Raw genomic sequence first — 19,823 nt, forward strand, 5'->3', positions numbered from 1 at the left:
TTTATTATTGTAATCATTACATTGATACTAATTGTTACCCTATAATTTTCCCCTCTGTAGTAAACGGTGACTGGTGAAAGGACTGAACAGAGCTTTGCATTCTGGAACCGTTTAGATGATGGAGAAACCAAACACCTGCATTCAGCCTCAACATGCACCAGTTTATCCTGAGGTCTTCTACGAACACACTTGATCTGATATCTCTGATTTGAATTGACTGCACAGATTCATCCATTTTTCTGATGTTCTTTCCAGGTACCTTGTGAATCATCACAGGTGTGTCACTGCTAACGTTTGCGACCCCTGAATAATTTCTACAGTGTCCATTTGATGATCCACATTCAGAGGGAAGCTAACTGGAAGAACGTCATGAGGCCTACTGGTCTAAGTCCAGCGGTTGCACAGCTGGACCAGTGTGGCCTTGTTAACAATGATGAAAAGTACCTGTCTTCTTTAAACCAAGCTGTTCACATGGAAGCTCTGAAGATGTGTAGCTTGTCTGAGTCGCCTGTGTCGATAACAACAGATGATTTCGATTTGGTCTGTTCCACAGAAAGAACCATTGTGTCATATATCAGCAGCGTAAAGAGTGACGCGTCGGTTGTAGATAACCTATCGCACATTAGCGACACATTGTCCCCTTCCTTATTCTGCTCTTCCCTGTCCACGTCATCTTTCAGTGGCTTCTCTCCATCCTTCTCCTCCCCTTCCTCCAGCCAGTCATCTGGCTCAATATCAGAGCTGTGTTTGACTTCTCCATCTCTTTCAACTCTCTGCGGTCCACCTGAGGCCCAGGGCCTTCTCTACAGTTGCACACCTCCAGAAGGATGTTTGTATCCCAAGTCTCCTAAACAAGAACCTGTTGCTGAATTCCATCTTTGTAACAAGAAACTTCTGCACAAGGAAGAACTCCTTCAGTATCTCTGCACTGACACAGGCGCAGCCAAAGAACAAACCCAGCATCTTAACCTTCACAATACTCGGACAGAAGTATCAGAAAAGCTTCCTACACTGCAGCAGTTGAAGAATGATCTGGGACTGAGCGGGCTTCCTGGAGCTGAGGGAATGAATGAACACCTGAGTGAAGAACAGCCGTGCAAATGGATGGATTGTAGGGCTACCTATAGGCTGAAAGAAGAACTGGTGAGACATATAGAGAAGGTTCACATAGATCAGCGAAAAGGCGAGGAATTTACCTGCTTCTGGGCAGGATGTGTCCGTCGGCTCAAGCCCTTCAACGCTCGATACAAACTGCTCGTTCATATGAGAGTCCATTCTGGTGAAAAGCCCAACAAATGCATGGTGAGTTCAGTTTTTATTTTTATACATACAAAGCTGCCCCAATCAGGTGAATTTACAATAATAATATACATTAAAGCATACAACAGGACATACAAAAAAAATATACAAAAATCAAAAAATTCCAAACTTGACACCCAGAAAGTGACATAATTTGACCTACATTTCAGGAAATTAAGTAAATAGAGTTGTATTTTTTCTCGGTTTTTAGACATTTGTATTTTTACCAAAGTTATTGTAAGAAAAAGAAAAAAAGATTAAACAAATATTTTTCTTTAATGCAAAATCTGAATTTATCAGTAACAACAACCTAACATTTTGTCTAAAACTAGATACTAGCCACTGTTAATTTTAAATCTTTTAAATATTGAAGCTTCTGTTAATTATTATTGTATATTTTATTCGTTATAATTTTATTCATTTTCTGGTGTGTCAGGCCCTTTTTCGCCATTTTTGCCAAGCTCAATTATACAATCTATCACATCTCCATTACCGTTCAGAAGTTTGGATCAAGATTAGTTTAAAGAAATAAACACTTTTATTCAGCAAGGACACATTAAGTTAATCAAAATCGACACTAAAGACATCTGTAATGTTGCAAATTTTTCTAATTCAAATAAATGCTGTTCTTTTGAACTTTCCATTCATCAAAGAATGCTAAAAAAATGCATTAACAGAAATATATTATTTAAATACTTATAATGTTAAAATATTATAAATCGGCATATTAGAATGATTTCTGAAGGATCATGTGACTTAGAATACTGGAGTAATGGCCGATGAAAATGCAGCTTTGCCATCACATTTATAAATTAAAATAAAATATATTAAAACAGAAAACATTGATTTTAATTGAAAAACTTTGGTGTGCATAAGAGACTTTCTTCGGTAGTGTATATCACAATATTGTGCCAGACACTGAACACAGTTGTTGTTTTACTAATACATATCATTTGTATCAATCAGTAAAAACTCAAGACATTTTTATTTCAATCCATGCCAATTCTTTGAAGTAAGAGTTTGTAATTGAGAAAGACTGACATGTGGACTCAATCTTTCTTCACCTCCAAAGATGGATGCATTGCAGCTTTTACAGATTTAGACATTTTAGAGTTGTTTATGGTTCACTTACAAATTGCCTTCGTGAAAGTTGCCTAGAGACTGATATTACGCAACGATCAATTCAGTCAACTCCTTCCAGGACAACTTTGAAGAAGGATTTTTAGATTAAGCTTTTGTAATATTCATTGCCTGATTGTTTTTTAGGTATTCAACAATGACACTTGTAAGTGCCCTCATGCAGTGCGAGGGAACTGCAAAATGTTCTCTCATTCTTTTACCTTATATTGAATAATCATAACCAGAACTTAAGTTTCATCTCTTATTTTTCAGATTTGCAAAGATATATATTACATAGAATATAATAGATGGATACAGTCACGCTCAAAGATATTATTGTAAGCAGTGTCCTAAACCTATAATAATTTAATGCTTTGATGAAGCTGTGTTTCATTTCCTTCGCCGTGAGCCGCATAGGAAATGTGTTTCTTTTTAATGATGCAAGATAGCCATGGGATATTATTTCATCTATTTGCTGTTATTCTTTTTGTTTTCTTTTTCTCTGTAAACTGTGGTGGCCAGAGGACTATCATTTGGGAAGCATTTTGTCCTGAACGATAATAGATTTTTACAAATAAATGTAGTTAGATTAGTAGTTCGATCATAATTTGTAACATTGTGATTTTTAATGTAAACAGCACGGCTATTAAGATTAAAACCATTAATGTTTTTTATATATTGTTATCAATTTTAAACATATTTTAAAACTTAGAGTATACAGAATGCAGAAATTGTCAGCTTTAAAGGGTTAGTTCAGTCAAAAATGAAAATTAGGCTGCGTTTCACTCACCCCCGATGCATCTTAGGTGTATATGACTTTCTTCTTTCAGACGAATCCAGTCTGAGTTCAGCGTATGCTGACCTCATACGTAATTCCCCCAGAACTGCTTCCGTGTACAACTGCTGGCGCAAGCTAGATTCAAGTGATTATTACGTTTTGAATATGGATATTTTTCTTACAAAAACGCATCGATTCGCTACAGGAGGCCTTTGTTCACCCCCCGGAGCCGTGTGAGACACTTTTTTTTGTGGAAGGGTGCTTTTTATTTCACGTCATTTGAACCGAAGGAATGCAACACCCGCTGAGTACAACGATAGAGCTTGAAAGATCAAAGACAATTTTTTATATAACTCCGACTGGATTCGTCTGAAAGAAGAAAGTCATATACACCTAGGATGACTTGAGGGTGAGTAATTTATGGGCTAATTTTCATTTTTGGGTGAACTAACCCTTTAACACACTTGAGACGGTTGTTGTTTTTTATTTATTTATTTTTATTCACATTCATAACCCATTTGTAAGTGTACTTCACCGAAAATGTATTTGATTTGGGTAAATGTGTCTGCTAAATGAATAAAAAAATCGAAACGTCAACTTAATTTAATTTTTATAGTCATAAATGCATAAATGTAAAGATGCTCAATGAAACCCTATTAATTTTTCATATAACCTCATCATGACATCACACCTGTGACCGCCAAAATGTGTTTTATAATTTTGCAGAATTGCTCCAACCAAAAGTCTGCATGACTGCGGCTGCCACCTTGAATCAGCTGGGCTTATTCCCTTATTACTCCCTTGCTGGCCTCTCTCCAACTCAAACATCTTAGCAGAGCCTTGTTCTAACAGGAACCAGCTTTGAACATGTCTGTTTAATAAACTTCGTAGAGTGGCATGTGTGTCTGTGTGCGGATAAATGTGCATGAATTGCCACATGAATAGCATTTATAGTCATTTACAACTATAGGAGCATAACACTTTTATGTGGCTTAATAGCTATAATTTCCCAACATCATTTTGAGCTTAAGGCACTTACTTGCCTTCACGTCTTTCAAAACCTGTATGACTTTCTTTCTACTCCAAAAGCAATTAATGATAACTGAACATACAATCTGCTGTTGTCCATACAATGAAAGTTAAAGTTGACCACCGCTCAGCTGTCATGCAAGATTTTGAATGAATAATAACTTGTGTTCATCTTTTCAGAAGTAACTTTGAGTATAGTGCATGGACGTTATTTATGATGCTGTTATGGTGCTTTTTTGTCACTTTTGAGCTTGATGGCCCCTGGTCCCCATCCACTTTCATTGTACAGTATGAAGCAGCTTGAACATTCTTCAGAGGTTCTCCTTTTGTGTTCTATGGAAGAAAGAATGTCATATGGGTTTGTAACAACATGAGGGTGAGTAATTGATGGCAAGATTTTCATTTTTTGGATGAACGTCTGTTCATTTTAAGAAAATTCTGTTTTGAACATCTTTGCGTTACATAAATGTCACTGTGGCAAAAACATTTCCTGTTCCAAAACTGGTATCATTTTGAGCTTTAAAAAAGACCCATAGAAAACATTTCATGCCACCACTTTCTTACTTGTCTGTCAAGCATAACTTGGTATCAGACAAGACATGTCTTCTAGTTGTTGTTTTTTTTTGTTTTTTGAGGAGATTGAATGGCAGTAAGTAAAAAAAACCTTCTGTCTTGTGTTTCATATCTTCTTCTAATCAATTGCAATTGCACATATTAATCCCTGCTTAGTACATACAAAGCATGCTGTACTCTCTTCCACTAAAGCATGTCATAATTTGCATGCATATGTACGTGCACTTACAATGAAGAACCTGGAGATTTTGGGCTTTTTCCCTCATATGCACATATGCTTGGGTGTTTTCTTGTAGTTTGAAGGCTGCAATAAGGCATTTTCCCGTCTGGAGAACCTGAAGATCCACCTACGCAGCCACACCGGAGAGAAACCCTACATTTGCCAGCATCCCGGCTGTCTCAAGGCCTTCAGCAACTCCAGTGATCGAGCCAAACACCAGCGCACACACCTGGACACGGTATGACCATTCTTATGACTCTATCAGGTGTAAACACAAAAACACATAAAAAATGCACTGCGGAAAATTGTACAGTTGGATCCAAAAGTCTCAGAAGAAAATACATATTTATATGCGCACATTTATTTAGTTCACTTTTCTCCATTTTAGGTCACCAATTACACAAAGACATTCTAAAAGTTCCTTTAACTAATTATAAATATGCAAAATATGCATTTTTTTACTAGTGGTTCTTGGACCCCACTGTATATATAGCTGTGAATTTACACTTATACCCAGTCTGCGAAAGGTGTACACCACTAATGAAAACAAACAAGCGAGGGAAGCTTACTTGTCACTTTTTCCAGACAAAGTAGTCGTAATAACAGGGTTTTATTTACACTAAATTCAGAGTAAGGAATTATAGTCTGGAACACTGGTGAGATCTCCTTTCACTTTAACGGCTTAAGAAAAAAAGAGAGCCACTTCAGCGACTACCAGCTCTGGCTGCACATCTCTCTCCCACTGCGGCTCTCATGCCAGCCTGTAAAGCTGTGTAACAACCAGCCTGCGAGTGATATCGGTTTCCTCAGAACACTTAAGTCAACAGAGCTGATTTATTCAAAGCAGGGTGGTTTCATTCGCTGCTGTCAGTAAGCTTCTGATGGCAGCCGTCGCACTGCTAATTGCGCTAACCGTGCAAATGTCATAATTCGTCACGTAGATGAGTGGAGCACATCTGTGGAAGTGATTGTTCAGAGCTGTTATAATTATTTCACTGTGTTATTAATGCAGACTTTGGGAATGTTATCCAGCAAAGCATTTACTTTTCCTTCGCACCCTCCATCGCACTCTCTAGCACAGCTGAAATGTATGATGTAAAAAGTGCATTTCTAGAGACACGACATTATTGATTAGTCAGTGCTGTTTTAAGAATTTGTGTAGCTGGGGGTGACATGTGCGGTTAATATTTGAAGTGGACAGATGCGGCGATTTCATAATATTTACTGAATCTTTTTGTGTGTGTATCGCTCTGCACCTGTGTAATATCCTGTGGAGGATTTGTTTTATGTAGCCGTGTGAAGCATCTGAAAACCTTTTTTTTTTTTTGGAGAAAAGTCATGAACTGTCCTGTACTTTTGAAGGAGTGTATAGACAGAAAGTATTTTTTTCATATATTTTGATACTAAATTTGCTGCATAAAGTAAAAAAAAACAAACAAGTGCAACAACTGTTAATATAATAAAGAAAAATAATTTTGTAATGTTTTTTTTAAAAACAGTAATATTGTAAAATATTAAAATGACTGTTTTATGTTTTAATCTGTTCAGCAGTCATCACTCCAGTCTTCAGTATCACATAATTCTTTAGAAATCATTAAAATATGCTGATGTGGTGCTCAAGAAACATTATTATCAATGTTGAAAACGGTTGCACTGCTTAATGTTTTTGTGGAATCCATGATCTTTTTTTTTTTAAATGATACATTTATTTGAAACAGAAGTCTTTTGTAAAATTATAAATGTCTCAATTTAATGTATCCTTGCTTAATAAAAGTATTAACTTCTTTCAGCAAAAAATCTTATTGGCCACTAACCTTTGAACAGTGGTATTTTTTTTCTAGGATTTATTTACTTACTTACCTACTTATTTATTTTTGTTTGTTTAAAGCAGAGAAGCAGCTTTTTTGTTAAAATATGAATAATATTTGAATTCTTTTTGTTGAATCAAAGTCATATGATGCAACCAAAATGCAGAAAAAAGCATATATACATAAAACGATATATCATAGACGAAATAAAATGAAATGATATCATAGAGTGGACCCCTGCAGACCATTATAACTGTATGTCAAGATCAGTAAGTCTCTTTAATATATCAGATAATTTGGCCTCCTTATGACAAGGCAAAGTTAGTTCATAATGTAAAATGTCATTGGGTTTGACCACCCTCAAAAAATGTAATGATATTTATTTATAAATATATAAATGTATACATTATATACATTATATGTACTTTCTTCCTTAGTTCATTGTTCATTACACATTTGAATGACTAATTTACCTTTGTCTCTTCTGCTGTGCCTCTTGCTTCATTATTTTATGTAGAAACCGTATGCATGTCAGCTCCCAGGGTGCACCAAACGTTACACCGACCCCAGCTCATTGCGCAAACACGTCAAGGTCCACTCCAGTAAAGCCCTGCAGGCACAGGACAAGGTAACAATTTCAAGTGTTTGTTAGTTTTGTATCAAGAGACTCTTACAACAACCAACAACAGCCTCATTCGATAACTTAATAACCTAAAACAAAAATACATGCACACGTAACATGCAACTAATTAGATGATCTTAATGACCTGATGAATGAAGTCACATCGTTTAATGCATTAACTTCATCAGTAATCTTCATCCCAGAGATCTTTGATGAAAAGGCCTATTGTTTTATGGGCTGTTCCTGCTTTCCAAACAAAGGAGAATGAAGGAGATCTTTGTGTATTCCCATGGCTTTGGCCTTCTAAGCAAGAACACATGTGTTCCCGTAATACAGTTAATAAGCAGTGCAGCGCTATTCCTCAAGAGGCCAGATGTGACATGCAAATAGCAAACATGCTCAGCAGCTCCACTGAATGCTCAAATGAATCAACAACAGAAAGTTGTTTCAGCCTCGGTAAGATTTTGCCGCTCTCACAGTCAAGCGGTACATCCTTGCAGTACTTTTCTACAAAGGCAAAATGCAGTAAAAGCGCCCATATTGGAACTGAGAAAAAGGCTTCACATTTCTTTTAGTTGAATTTCATTGATTTTATATCAGTTTTCACACTCTATTTTCTGTTTTTGCCTTTTGGCTAAATCCATCTGTCACAGATCATAGTCTAAATTACCCGATTTTGATGTCTAGTTATTGTGTTATGGTATGTCTGCTTTATCAGAGTAGGAAATCAGTGCTGTATATTTTATGCATATGTTTTCTGTATCTTGACAGGTCCAGCTACACAATAAGGTGGAGCAGGAAGTTGTGGATGTGTGCCTTGACTTGCAGCATCTCCATGGCTCCGCTCCTTCAATACAGAGTCCAGACCATAGGCGTCCTGCCTCACTCAGTGAGATTCATCAGGAGGGTTTTACTGGTAGGTGTATAGCTTATGGTCTATCCTGAGTTGGGCTTTTGACTTTGGAAGGCCTGCAAGACATTTTGCCTGCTGTAAAACTGAAGGAAGCAAAGCGTGCAAGATAGAAATGACCAGCATGTTGTGTTTTTGATGATGGTCCTGGCATCCTCTTGACAGCTTTTCTCAGAAAGACTCCAGCATCTGGTTGGACATTCATGCTGGTCTTTTCAGCTTGTAAAATACATATATTTTGCAGAAGGACCTATGTTTTGTTTGTTGTCTTAATATGTTTCTGGAAAAAGGACAAAAAAAGACTTTGAAAAAGAATTTGCACCTTTTGAATTTTAGACATGTGGCATTAATACAATTTATTTTTATGGATTATTTTATTGTTTTTTTTATTGTGTTTGTTGTACTACAATTCTCTGACACAATTTTTGGGCCAAAATTCTAAGTTTGAGCATTGCTGTGAAACACAACTTTAAACTTTGGTCTAGTTTTTGTACAATTTGTATTTATGAGTTTTTGAATTTTCAACATTTTACAATTTTGTTTGGTATAATTGTAATTTTATAATTTGAATATTTACAGATAATTTTACCTCTAAAATGAATCAGAACAAAAAGTGTAATTAAAATTTAAATCCTCCACAAAAAATACATAAATAAAATATACATTTGATCAAAACACAAAAATCAAATCTATTTGTATTGTATTTCTAGCTCAGCATAAAACTAAACATAATTTTAGTCATGATAGTTAAGCTAAAGATAGTGTATAATATGCAGTACAATGCAAAAGTTTACAGGTGGGATTCTCTGTTAAGAAATAACCGTAAATTAGCATTAAAATGTAAATTAATTATGGATTAAAAAACACCTGAAAGTATGTATGAGTATGTAATATAAAGTATGTAATGAGATACACTACCCTTCATAAGTATAGAGTCAGTAATATTTTGTAATGTTTTTGAAAGAAATCTTTTATGCTCACCCAGGCTGCATTTATTTGATCAAAATGCTGTAAAAAATGAAATTATGAAATATTACAATTTGAAAAAGGATTTAAAATTCTTCGTTGAATATAATTTATTTGAAAAAGAAATCTTCTGTAACATTATAAATGTCTTTACTGGATTTTGATCGCTTTAATGCGTTTTTGCTGAATACAAGTATTAATTTCTTCCCAAAAAAAATCATACTGACCCCAAAGTTTTAAACGGTAGTGTAAAGGAACCCAATGCTAGTGAAAGATGACATTGTACAACCCTGCACACAAGCAGTCTGTGTGATTCCAGCCACTATCCATTTTTAACCAGTGCACAGAAAAAAAAATTGTTTATATGTGCATGCCATTTAGCATTACAGATGTGTCCAGGGGAGAATGTGCTCAGACCAGTGAGCCCCGTCCACTCCCTTCCTCATTGCCCTATACCCATCATTTACACTACGCACTATTTCTGACATCAGCTGTTCCGACGAGCTCAAAAGAGCAGTGTTTGTGCAGTCACTGGGCACCCACCGTGGGCAAGCAGCCACCCCACGCATGTCTCTAACACTCCAGAATCTTTTCCATTCCAGCCGCTTTTCCTTCAGATGCTTGAGACGGAGTCAAGAAGCTGTCAGACAGCGCAGGGCTCCTTTAGTCAACACCTGAAGTGAAAATCCATGAGGGCAGTCCGCACTAATTGTCTTGGACTGCTCGCGATTTTTCGAAGAGATGTGGAAGGCAGACAGAAGCCACAGATATTTCAGTCGTCTGATTCTGACGAAAAAGAAAGAAACAACTATGTGTTTCAAGTGAAGAATAACTATGAGAGATGTTTAACATCAGCAAGCCAAACTGAAAGCATTATTCATTTTGACCTTGATCAATCAGGAAGAATAAGAGAAATTAAACAGAAATGGTATGACATTCACTTCTTGTTCGGTTTTAAAATTTAAAAGCTCATTAACCGGTTGTAATTCTCTCCGTGAGCCCAGTTTATAAGAATGAGCCAGACTTTACACAGTTTTACAAAACATCATGTGATATGTGTTTCAATACACAATAAATATTATATGACTGGATATGCTTTCATGTCTCTTTTTTTTTTTTTTTCTTTCAGCAAAATGTTGTTGTTCTTTTTTGGAAACATATTGAAGTTTTTGTTATGTTTCATCATCTCCTAAAATCCCTTACAACAAATTAAACAATATAGAAATATAAAATTGATATGTATAGCATGGCTCAGATAACTTGATCTTAGATGTACAGTACCATTCAAATGTTTGAGGTCTGTACATTTATTTTTAATGTTTTGGAAAGAAGTCTTTTAGTGAGGCTTTATCTGGAAGATTTATCTGATTAAAAAAAACAGTAATATTGTGAAATATTATTCCCATTTAATTTGTTCTTTTCTATTTTAATATATTTTAAAATGTAATTTATTCTTGTGATGGTAAAGCTAATTTTTCAGCAGCCATTACTCCAGTCTGGTACTTCTGGTAACACTTTACAAGAAAATCACATTAGGTACCATTAGTTCATGCATTAACTAACATTAATTAACAATAAGTAATATTGGTTGCAATATTCATTCATCCTTGTTAGTGTTAGTTATGTAAATACAATTGTTCATTGTTCATGTTTGCTTAGGTCCAAGAAATAATGTTAACTGATACATTTGGTTTTAATAATGTATATTAGTAAATGTTGAAAATAACATTAAGTAAGATTAATAAATGTTTCCAAATTATTTTTGCCATGTTAACTAATGCATCCAACTAATGTTAACAAATAGAATCTTAGTGTAAAGTGTTCCCAACATTTCCTATTGCCATCAATGTTGTTTCCGTTTATATTGAAATCTTATACTTGATTGCAAGAGACTTAATCAAAGTATCGTTTTGCTTCCATTTAATGCATTGCTGTCTAGGAGAAGTAACTGTGATGTAATTCTTTTTTTCCTGCGGGTTTACAGTATACCCTGAGGAAGATGAATCCTGTAGCAGAGCCTTATCTCTGGAGCATCCCAGCAGACACTGCAGCATGGAGCACAGCAGCATCAGCCTCCACAACCATCTGCACAACAACAAGCTCAATCAGCCAAGGTGAGGATCAGCAGTCTGTCAGTGTAAGCATCACAATATATGACCAGGAACATCATAATACCGTATAGGGCTTTTCACACCGCGCTTAATGCAATGCTGGGTAGATTACTTACAAATTGTAATCCGTTACTGATTACAGATTACATGATAAAAATTGTAGTAACGTAATCTAGGTTACTCATTGTAGGTAATGTATTCAGACTACTTTTTAGATTACTTTTTTTTTAAATCTAACTTACCTTTCATACATTTCATAATTATTTATTTCATACATTTCATACAAAATTTCAAAGCATGTATGGCAAAGTTATTTATATGACATTTACATGACCAATCCATATTGAGAATATAGTCAAAGCTAAATGGTATGACAGACAGTAGGATTTTTAAAAAGGAGACTTTAAAAGAGAAAAAAATAATAATTAGGGATGATCAATGAATTATAAAGAATTTACTGCCATTGTGTGAATAATATGTAATTGTAATCTGATTATGAGCATTTTGCAAGTACTTAATTTTTCGAATCTGATTATGTAATCCAGATTACATGTAATCAGTTACTACCCAGCGCTGATTATTATATACCAGCGTTATTGTCATTCCAAACCCAGTTTTTAACCCCAGGTAAACAAACGTCATTTAGATAAGTGCTTTTCACCTGGGCTTTAAAGCCCTGCTCCGGTTAGTACCGCTTTTGTGGCGTTAACCACTCATTGTGGTGCCAAACTTGTACAGTGTGAAATGATGCGGTCTCGATGCTTAGCAACAGACACTCAATCGTGTACCTCATATTCACATGCTTTGGACAGTCACAGAAACAAAGCGTGTTGTATAAACAGTCGTTTCACCATTTGAGGGGGAAAAAGTCAGCTGGGAACCTCGTCAGCTGGAGTGAAGAAGAGACTGTTTCATTGCGGCCTTTATAGTCCGAAAGGTCAAATTCGGAAAAAGCTTGTTAAGATTAATTGTTAACCCCAAGGATAGTATGAAACGTGAAGCAAGGATTCATATATACTGTACAGTAAATTCCCACTGCTTTTGTGAGAAAAGAGATGTATTTAAAGGGATAGTTCACCCAAAAATGAAAATTCTGTCATTAATTACTCACCCTCATGACGTTCCAAACCCGTAAGACCTTTGTTAATCTTTGGAACACAAATTAAGATATTTTTAAGAAATCTAAGAGCTTTCTGACCCTGCATAGACAGCAATGCAACTGAAATGTTCCCAGGCCCAGAAACGTAGCAAGGACATCGTTAAAATAGTCCATGTGTCCTCAGTGGTTCAATCGTAATTTTACGAAGCTTCGAGAATACTTTTTGTGCGCAAAGAAAACAAAAATAATGACTTTATTAAGTGCACTGTTTTGTATTGGGATGGTAGTGAACTTTAGTTTCAAATGTCACATTTCTTTTCTCATATTGACCAGATATAGAACGTTGAATATACATTTTAGCAAAAATACAGCATGGAAACATCTAGTTTGCTTCTTTGATACATATGGGAGCAATTTTATGTGAGTCTAATTGGCTATTTGTCACTGACTGAAGGACTTCATCTGCGGTGCATATATGTGCGTCAACCACAGCAGTTCGCATCATGTGCTTATGATGTGAAACATTAAAACAGCACAGCCGATGCGATGAGAGCAAATCGTCCCTGCCCTGAGAACGGAGACATTATGAAGTGTGGCAACACGTGTTTCTTCAGTAGAAAAATATTATTATTATGCATTCGCATGGGTCTTTTTACAGCACACAGTTAACCCATGACCCGTTCTCTCAGTGTTACTGTTGCGCTGTCACGCAAATATGTGCCGATTGTGTAGGGATTTGATCTGATCTGGATGTCTTGCATTAAGATGTTTGTACAATCTTATACCATATGGACAATTCAGAGATCATAGGGATTTTTTTTTTGCGATTGTGGTCACTGTTGTGGTCACTAAAATTCAGTTCTTAGGAATGGCTGTAATGATTCTTTTCATTATTTCATTTTTTTTTTATTGCTGTTGTTAAAGAAGGGTATTGTTATGCTGTCACTCACCACAAACAGGCAATGTTTGTTTCTGAACGTTTGCTTATCCAGACGCGTCCGGAAAAGAAACACATGCCATGACTCGCTTTGTGTAAACAACAATTACTCTTGAGGTGATGTGACAAAAAAAAAAAACAGTGCAGCACGCTCTGTGGCTGTAAACAGGAAATGTGTTTTATCAAATAACAAAAAATATCACCAGAACCTACTTAACACTTCACGCACACTCTCGGTTGCCAGCTATCCTGCGCTTGACTGTGAGACAGAAACACTGAAGGCTTAGGTTTGTGGTCCCACAACAGAAAGCTAGATTTTTCCCCAAATGGGTTTTAAATGATATTATACATTTTATAACTAAATTGTCTTTCCTAACTCCTGCCATCAGAATCTGATCCCATTGCAAAATTTGTTTTGTTTGGCAGAAAGTAAGCATTTAGGAGACTTTGCTTACTGAGTATTGTTGTTATTTCAAATCCCTGTTATGAAATGTGAGATTTTGAGTGATTTGCGATTCATTTTTGTGTAAATGTGCGTGAACGCTACTGGACTTTCTTTTAAAGCAGTTATCAGATGTTATCATTTGGTCTTTTATCAGTTATTAGCCATTAGATTTTCTGGACAAAAGAATCATTCTGTTTGATATATGCTTACATTACAATGTATGAGACATGCCTTGTGGTGATTTTATCATTTATATGCATGCAGTTTTATCATACTAAATAGGACTACTAAATAGGACTTTTTGTACTTTTAAAAATTCATATATCCTATCACCACTTAAAATGAACTATTGAAAACTAACAAAGTTATACACTACCATGCATTAGCTTGGGTTCAGCAAGATTATTTTAAAGAAATATTTATTTCATTTTAAAAAAGTTTTATTTAGCAAGAACACATTAAATTGACAGTAAAACATTTACAATGTTACACAAGATTTCTATTTCAAATAAATGTATTCTATTTCAAAAAAATGTATCACAGTTTTTGCAAATATATTAAGCAGCACAACTGTTTTCAACATTGATAAATAATAAGAAATGTTAAGACACCGGAGTAATGGCTGTTGAAAATTCAGCTTTGCCATCACCGGAATGAATTACAGTTTAAAATACTATATATTTAAATAGAAAACAGTAGTAATTTTCACAATATTACTGTTTTTACTGTATTTTTAATCATATATAAAGCTTCTTTATGAAGTAATAAAAAACTTCTTTCAAGAAGTAACCCTATATTTAACCTTTTTAATATTAAATCTTGATGTTTATAAATGTAAAAATGCGTATGGACCATTAAATCTTAAATGTAACCTAAAATATTGATGTTCATAAATCTAAAAATGCTCATGGACAAGTATTTAATCTAAATCTAAAAATGATCATTGGCAAGTTGGCAATATATTTTTCCTGCCCAGTTCACTTAAACATTTGTGTACCTGCTGTTTTTAAAGAAGTATGATGACTTGATGCATTAGAGTGATTTTGGAGCTCCTTTAGTAGTCGAAACAGTGTTTGGTAGTAGTAATAACTTATGACTGTTGGATCCATAAAATCTTTTCCAAGATGAAAGTTCCTGCCCTGTAAAGTTGAGTGATTTCATTCACATATTTAATGAGCTCCTCAAACATGACAGGATACCTTACCCAAACGTCTTTAAGCAGGTCTTTCACTGCAGTGTGCTAGCCGAAAATAACACGCTGTCAACCAAGAGGAAGATCAGTGTGATGGGTAAATTGGGATTTTTAAATGCTGCTTGAAAGATTCCTCTCATTCCAGCCTAAGTGTGCGTACGGGCAGCTGACTGCGATTAGTGTGTATAGAGAGGCTTGCTGTAAAAATATGAAGAGTGGAGCTGTTTTCTGAGTTTTGTGCTGACAGCCGCTCTATTGGGATACAGCCCTCTGCTCCACACACATGGCAGCGCTGCAGGGCTCCCACACACACAGCATTTATCTGCTTCACTTATGCTGTGAAGCCCTGTGATAGGACACAGCCATACCTGTCAACACTCCCGTTTTTCCCGGGAGTCTCCCGTATTTCACGCCAATCTCCCGCACCCCTCCCGTTTTGTTATTTCTCCCGTGAAACTCCCGTAATTTGCGTGGCCCAAACCTCGTTATATGAATGATCACATGAATATATTATCCCAAGGTTGTCCAGTTGCCAGATCTTGTATGAAACGCATCCTACTCACACAATCGATACATCATACAAATTTCAACCCATTTGTGACCTCAACCTGAAACCCAGTTGCGCTGTTGACATCTGCGCAGGTAGCAGACGTGGGAATCCAGCGAAATGGGAGAAGAAGACTTGGATGGTGCTCCGGCGAAAAAAGAAATTCATATAAATTTAACAAAAAAAAAGTCTATGCATGACCTGGTGTTTTATTCGTATCTGAAATGAGGAGATGTGAACATTACGGAGCGCTAAACACTCATACAGTGTATGTTTCATTCATACTCTGTTTATCTGTTTTTCAAGTCATTTTCAGGTAATAAACAAAGTATAGGACATACTATCAGAACAAAATTAACAATTCGCCTAACTCTCGCATGCTTTTTAAAACATTTTCCTCCCTCCTTTGTCCTCCTCCTCCCCCTCCTTCATCAACTCTAACAGCTGGTGACTTTGCCACATTCTTCATTAATAAAATTACAAACCTCAGTGCACAATTTGCCACACCACAAACTGTCAAACACATCTTACCAGCAAACATACACTCGTTTTCATCCTTCTTTCCACTCTCTGAGGCAGAAGTCTCTAAACTCATCCTTTCCAATCATCCTACTACTTGTCCGCTTGATCCTATTCCATCTCATCTCCTTCAAGCCATTTCTCCTGCCGTTGTACCTGTGCTCACTCACATCGTTAACACATCCCTTCACACTGGTGTTTTCCCCTCAGCATTTAGACAAGCTCGTATAACCCCACTACTTAAGAAACCCACCCTTAACCCATCTCTTTTACATAACTACAGACCGGTTTCCCTTCATCGTTTCATTGCAAAAACACTTGAACGAGTTGTGTTCAACCAAGTCTCAGCCTTTCTCACACAGAACAACCTCCTGGACAGCAACCAATCTGGCTTCAGAAGTGGACATTCGACCGAGACTGCCTTACTCTCAGTTGTTGAAGCCCTAAGACTGGCAAGAGCGGCTTCCAAATCTTCTATACTTATCTTGCTGGATCTGTCCACTGCTTTTGATACGGTGAACCACCAGATTCTCCTGTCAACCCTATTGAAAAATGGCATCTCAGGAACCGCACGCCAGTGGTTTGATTCTCACCTCTCAGATAGGTCCTTCAAGGTATCTTGGAGAAGTGAAATGTCCAAGTTGCAACATCTAGCTACTGGGGTGCCTCAGGGCTCAGTTCTTGGACCACTTCTCTTCTCTGTCTACATGGCATCACTAGGTTCTGTCATTCAGAAACATGGCTTTTCATATCACTGCTATGCTGATGACACTCAACTCTACCTCTCATTCCATCCTGATGATCCGACAATAGCTGCTCGCATCTCAGCATGTCTAACAGACATTTCTTGTTGGATGACGGACCATCACCTTCAACTCAACCTGGCTAAGACAGAACTGCTTGTGGTTTCAACAAACCCATCACTTTATCAAAATTTCACCATCCAGTTAGGCTCATCAACCATAACTCCTTCAAAAACAGCTAGAAACCTTGGAGTTGTGATTGATGATAAGCTGAATTTCTCAGACCACATTGCTAAAACTGCCCGGTCCTGCAGATTTGCTTTATACAACATTAGGAAGATCAGGCCCTTTCTTTCAGAACATGCAACACAACTCCTTGTTCAAGCTCTTGTTCTATCCAGGCTGGACTATTGCAATGCTCTCTTGGCAGGTCTTCCAGCCACTTCTATCAAACCTCTACAATTAATCCAAAATGCCGCTGCAAGATTAATCTTTAATGAGCCGAAAAGAACGCATGTCACACCTCTGTTCATCAATTTGCACTGGCTACCAGTAGCTGCTCGCATTAAATTCAAGGCATTAATGTTTGCCTACAAAACCACCACTGGCTCTGCACCCATTTACCTAAATTCATTACTTCAGAGTTATGTGCCCTCTAGAAGCTTACATTCTGCTAGTGAACGGCGTATTATTGTGCCATCTAAAAGAGGCACAAAATCACTTTCACAGACTTTTTCATTAACTGTTCCCTCCTGGTGGAATGACCTGCCCAAATCAATCCGAGCAGCTGAGTCCTTAACCATCTTCAAGAAACGACTAAAAACACATCTGTTCCACCTTTATTTGACCCTCTAACTCTAGCACTTTCTATTCTATTCTATCTTCTTTTTTTTATTAAAAAAAAACAAAAAACAAACAAATACTAGCTTTCTATTTTTTCTATTCTATCTACTTGTTTTTCTTTGTGCGTGTGTGTGTATATGTGTGTGTGTGTATAATATATACAGTGGGTACGGAAAGTATTCAGACCCCCTTAAATTTTTCACTCTTTGTTATATTGCAGCCATTTGCTAAAATCATTTAAGTTAATTTTTTTTCCTCATTAATGTACACACAGCACCCCATATTGACAGAAAAACACAGAATTGTTGACATTTTTGCAGATTTATTAAAAAAGAAAAACTGAAATATCAAATGGTCCTAAGTATTCAGACCCTTTGCTCAGTATTTAGTAGAACCACCCTTTTGATCTAATACAGCCATGAGTCTTTGGGAAAGATGCAACAAGTTTTTCACACATGGATTTGGGGATCCTCTGCCATTCCCTCTTGCAGATCCACTCCAGTTCTGTCAGGTTGGATGGTAAACGTTGGTGGACAGCCATTTTTAGGTCTCTCCAGAGATGCTCAATTGAGTTTAAGTCAGGGCTCTGGCTGGGCCATTCAAGAACAGTCACAGAGTTGTTGTGAAGCCACTCCTTCGTTATTTTAGCTGTGTGCTTAGGGTCATTGTCTTGTTGGAAGGTAAACCTTAGTTCCAGTCTGAGGTCCTGAGCACTCTGGAGAAGGTTTTAGTCCAGGATATCCCTGTACTTGGCCACATTCATCTTTCCCTCGATTGCAACCAGTCGTCCTGTCCCTGCAGCTGAAAAACACCCCCACAGCATGATGCTGCCACCACCATGCTTCACTGTTGGGACTGTATTGGACAGGTGATGAGCAGTGCCTGGTTTTCTCCACACATACCGCTTAGAATTAAGGCCAAAAAGTTCTATCTTGGTCTCATCAGACCAGAGAATCTTATTTCTCACCATCTTGGAGTCCTTCAGGTGTTTTTTTAGCAAACTCCATGCGGGCTTTCATGTGTCTTGAACTGAGGAGAGGCTTCCGTCGGGCCACTCTGCCATAAAGCCCCGACTGGTGGAGGGCTGCAGTGATGGTTGACTTTCTACAACTTTCTCCCATCTCCCGACTGCATCTCTGGAGCTCAGCCACAGTGATCTTTGGGTTCTTCTTTACCTCTCTCACCAAGGCTCTTCTCCCCCGATAGCTCAGTTTGGCCGGACAGCCAGCTCTAGGAAGGGTTCTGGTCATCCCAAACGTCTTCCATTTAAGGATTATGGAGGCCACCGTGCTCTTAGGAACCTTAAGTGCAGCAGAAAGTTTTTTGTAACCTTGGCCAGATCTGTGCCTTGCCACAATTCTGTCTCTGAGCTCTTCAGGCAATTCCTTTGACCTCATGATTCTCATTTGCTCTGACATGCACTGTGAGCTGTAAGGTCTTATATAGACAGGTGTGTGGCTTTCCTAATCAAGTCCAATCAGTATAATCAAACACAGCTGGACTCAAATGAAGGTGTAGAACCATCTCAAGGATGATCAGAACAAATGGACAGCACCTGAGTTAAATATATGAGTGTCACAGCAAAGGGTCCGAATACTTAGGACCATGTGATATTTCAGTTTTTCATTTTTAATAAATCTGCAAAAATGTCAACAATTCTGTGTTTTTCTGTCAATATGGGGTGCTATGTGTACATTAATGAGGAAAAAAAATTAACTTAAATGATTTTAGCAAATGGCTGCAATATAACAAAGAGTGAAAAATGTAAGGGGGTCTGAATACTTTCCGTACCCACTGTATATACACACATTTAAGAAAATAAAAGAAATTAAATAAAAATGACAAATGCATTCAACAACATTTCAAAACTAAACATTTAAATGAAAACAAAAAAATAAAGCTAAAAACAATTCAAAATATTAAAGAACAAAAGGTATAAGAGTATAATAATGATTCTAACATAACACTAAGCCAAACACCAAAAAAACAACTACATATGTGTATGTACAGCCACACACATATACATGTACATATATATAAATACATTAAATATATATATATAT

General features: G+C 36.7%; 1 protein-coding gene across 1 annotated transcript in view; it reads left to right on the forward strand.

Moving 5' to 3' along the window:
• The window catches only part of LOC107729466 (zinc finger protein GLIS1-like), a 34,075-nt gene that overhangs the window by 9,843 nt on the left and 4,409 nt on the right, over positions 1–19,823 (forward strand). Inside the window, exons 2-7 of the mRNA XM_016539984.1 lie at positions 61–172; positions 256–1,302; positions 5,095–5,256; positions 7,344–7,454; positions 8,220–8,364; positions 11,309–11,438. Coding sequence (XP_016395470.1) covers positions 331–1,302; positions 5,095–5,256; positions 7,344–7,454; positions 8,220–8,364; positions 11,309–11,438 — 1,520 coding nt within the window. The 5' untranslated portion in view covers positions 61–172; positions 256–330. The remainder of the gene's footprint in view (positions 1–60; positions 173–255; positions 1,303–5,094; positions 5,257–7,343; positions 7,455–8,219; positions 8,365–11,308; positions 11,439–19,823) is intronic.

The sequence above is a fragment of the Sinocyclocheilus rhinocerous genome, unplaced genomic scaffold (assembly GCF_001515625.1).
Source record: "Sinocyclocheilus rhinocerous isolate Xijiao unplaced genomic scaffold, SAMN03320098_v1.1 scaffold1785, whole genome shotgun sequence".
In the NCBI taxonomy this organism is placed as follows: domain Eukaryota; kingdom Metazoa; phylum Chordata; class Actinopteri; order Cypriniformes; family Cyprinidae; genus Sinocyclocheilus; species Sinocyclocheilus rhinocerous.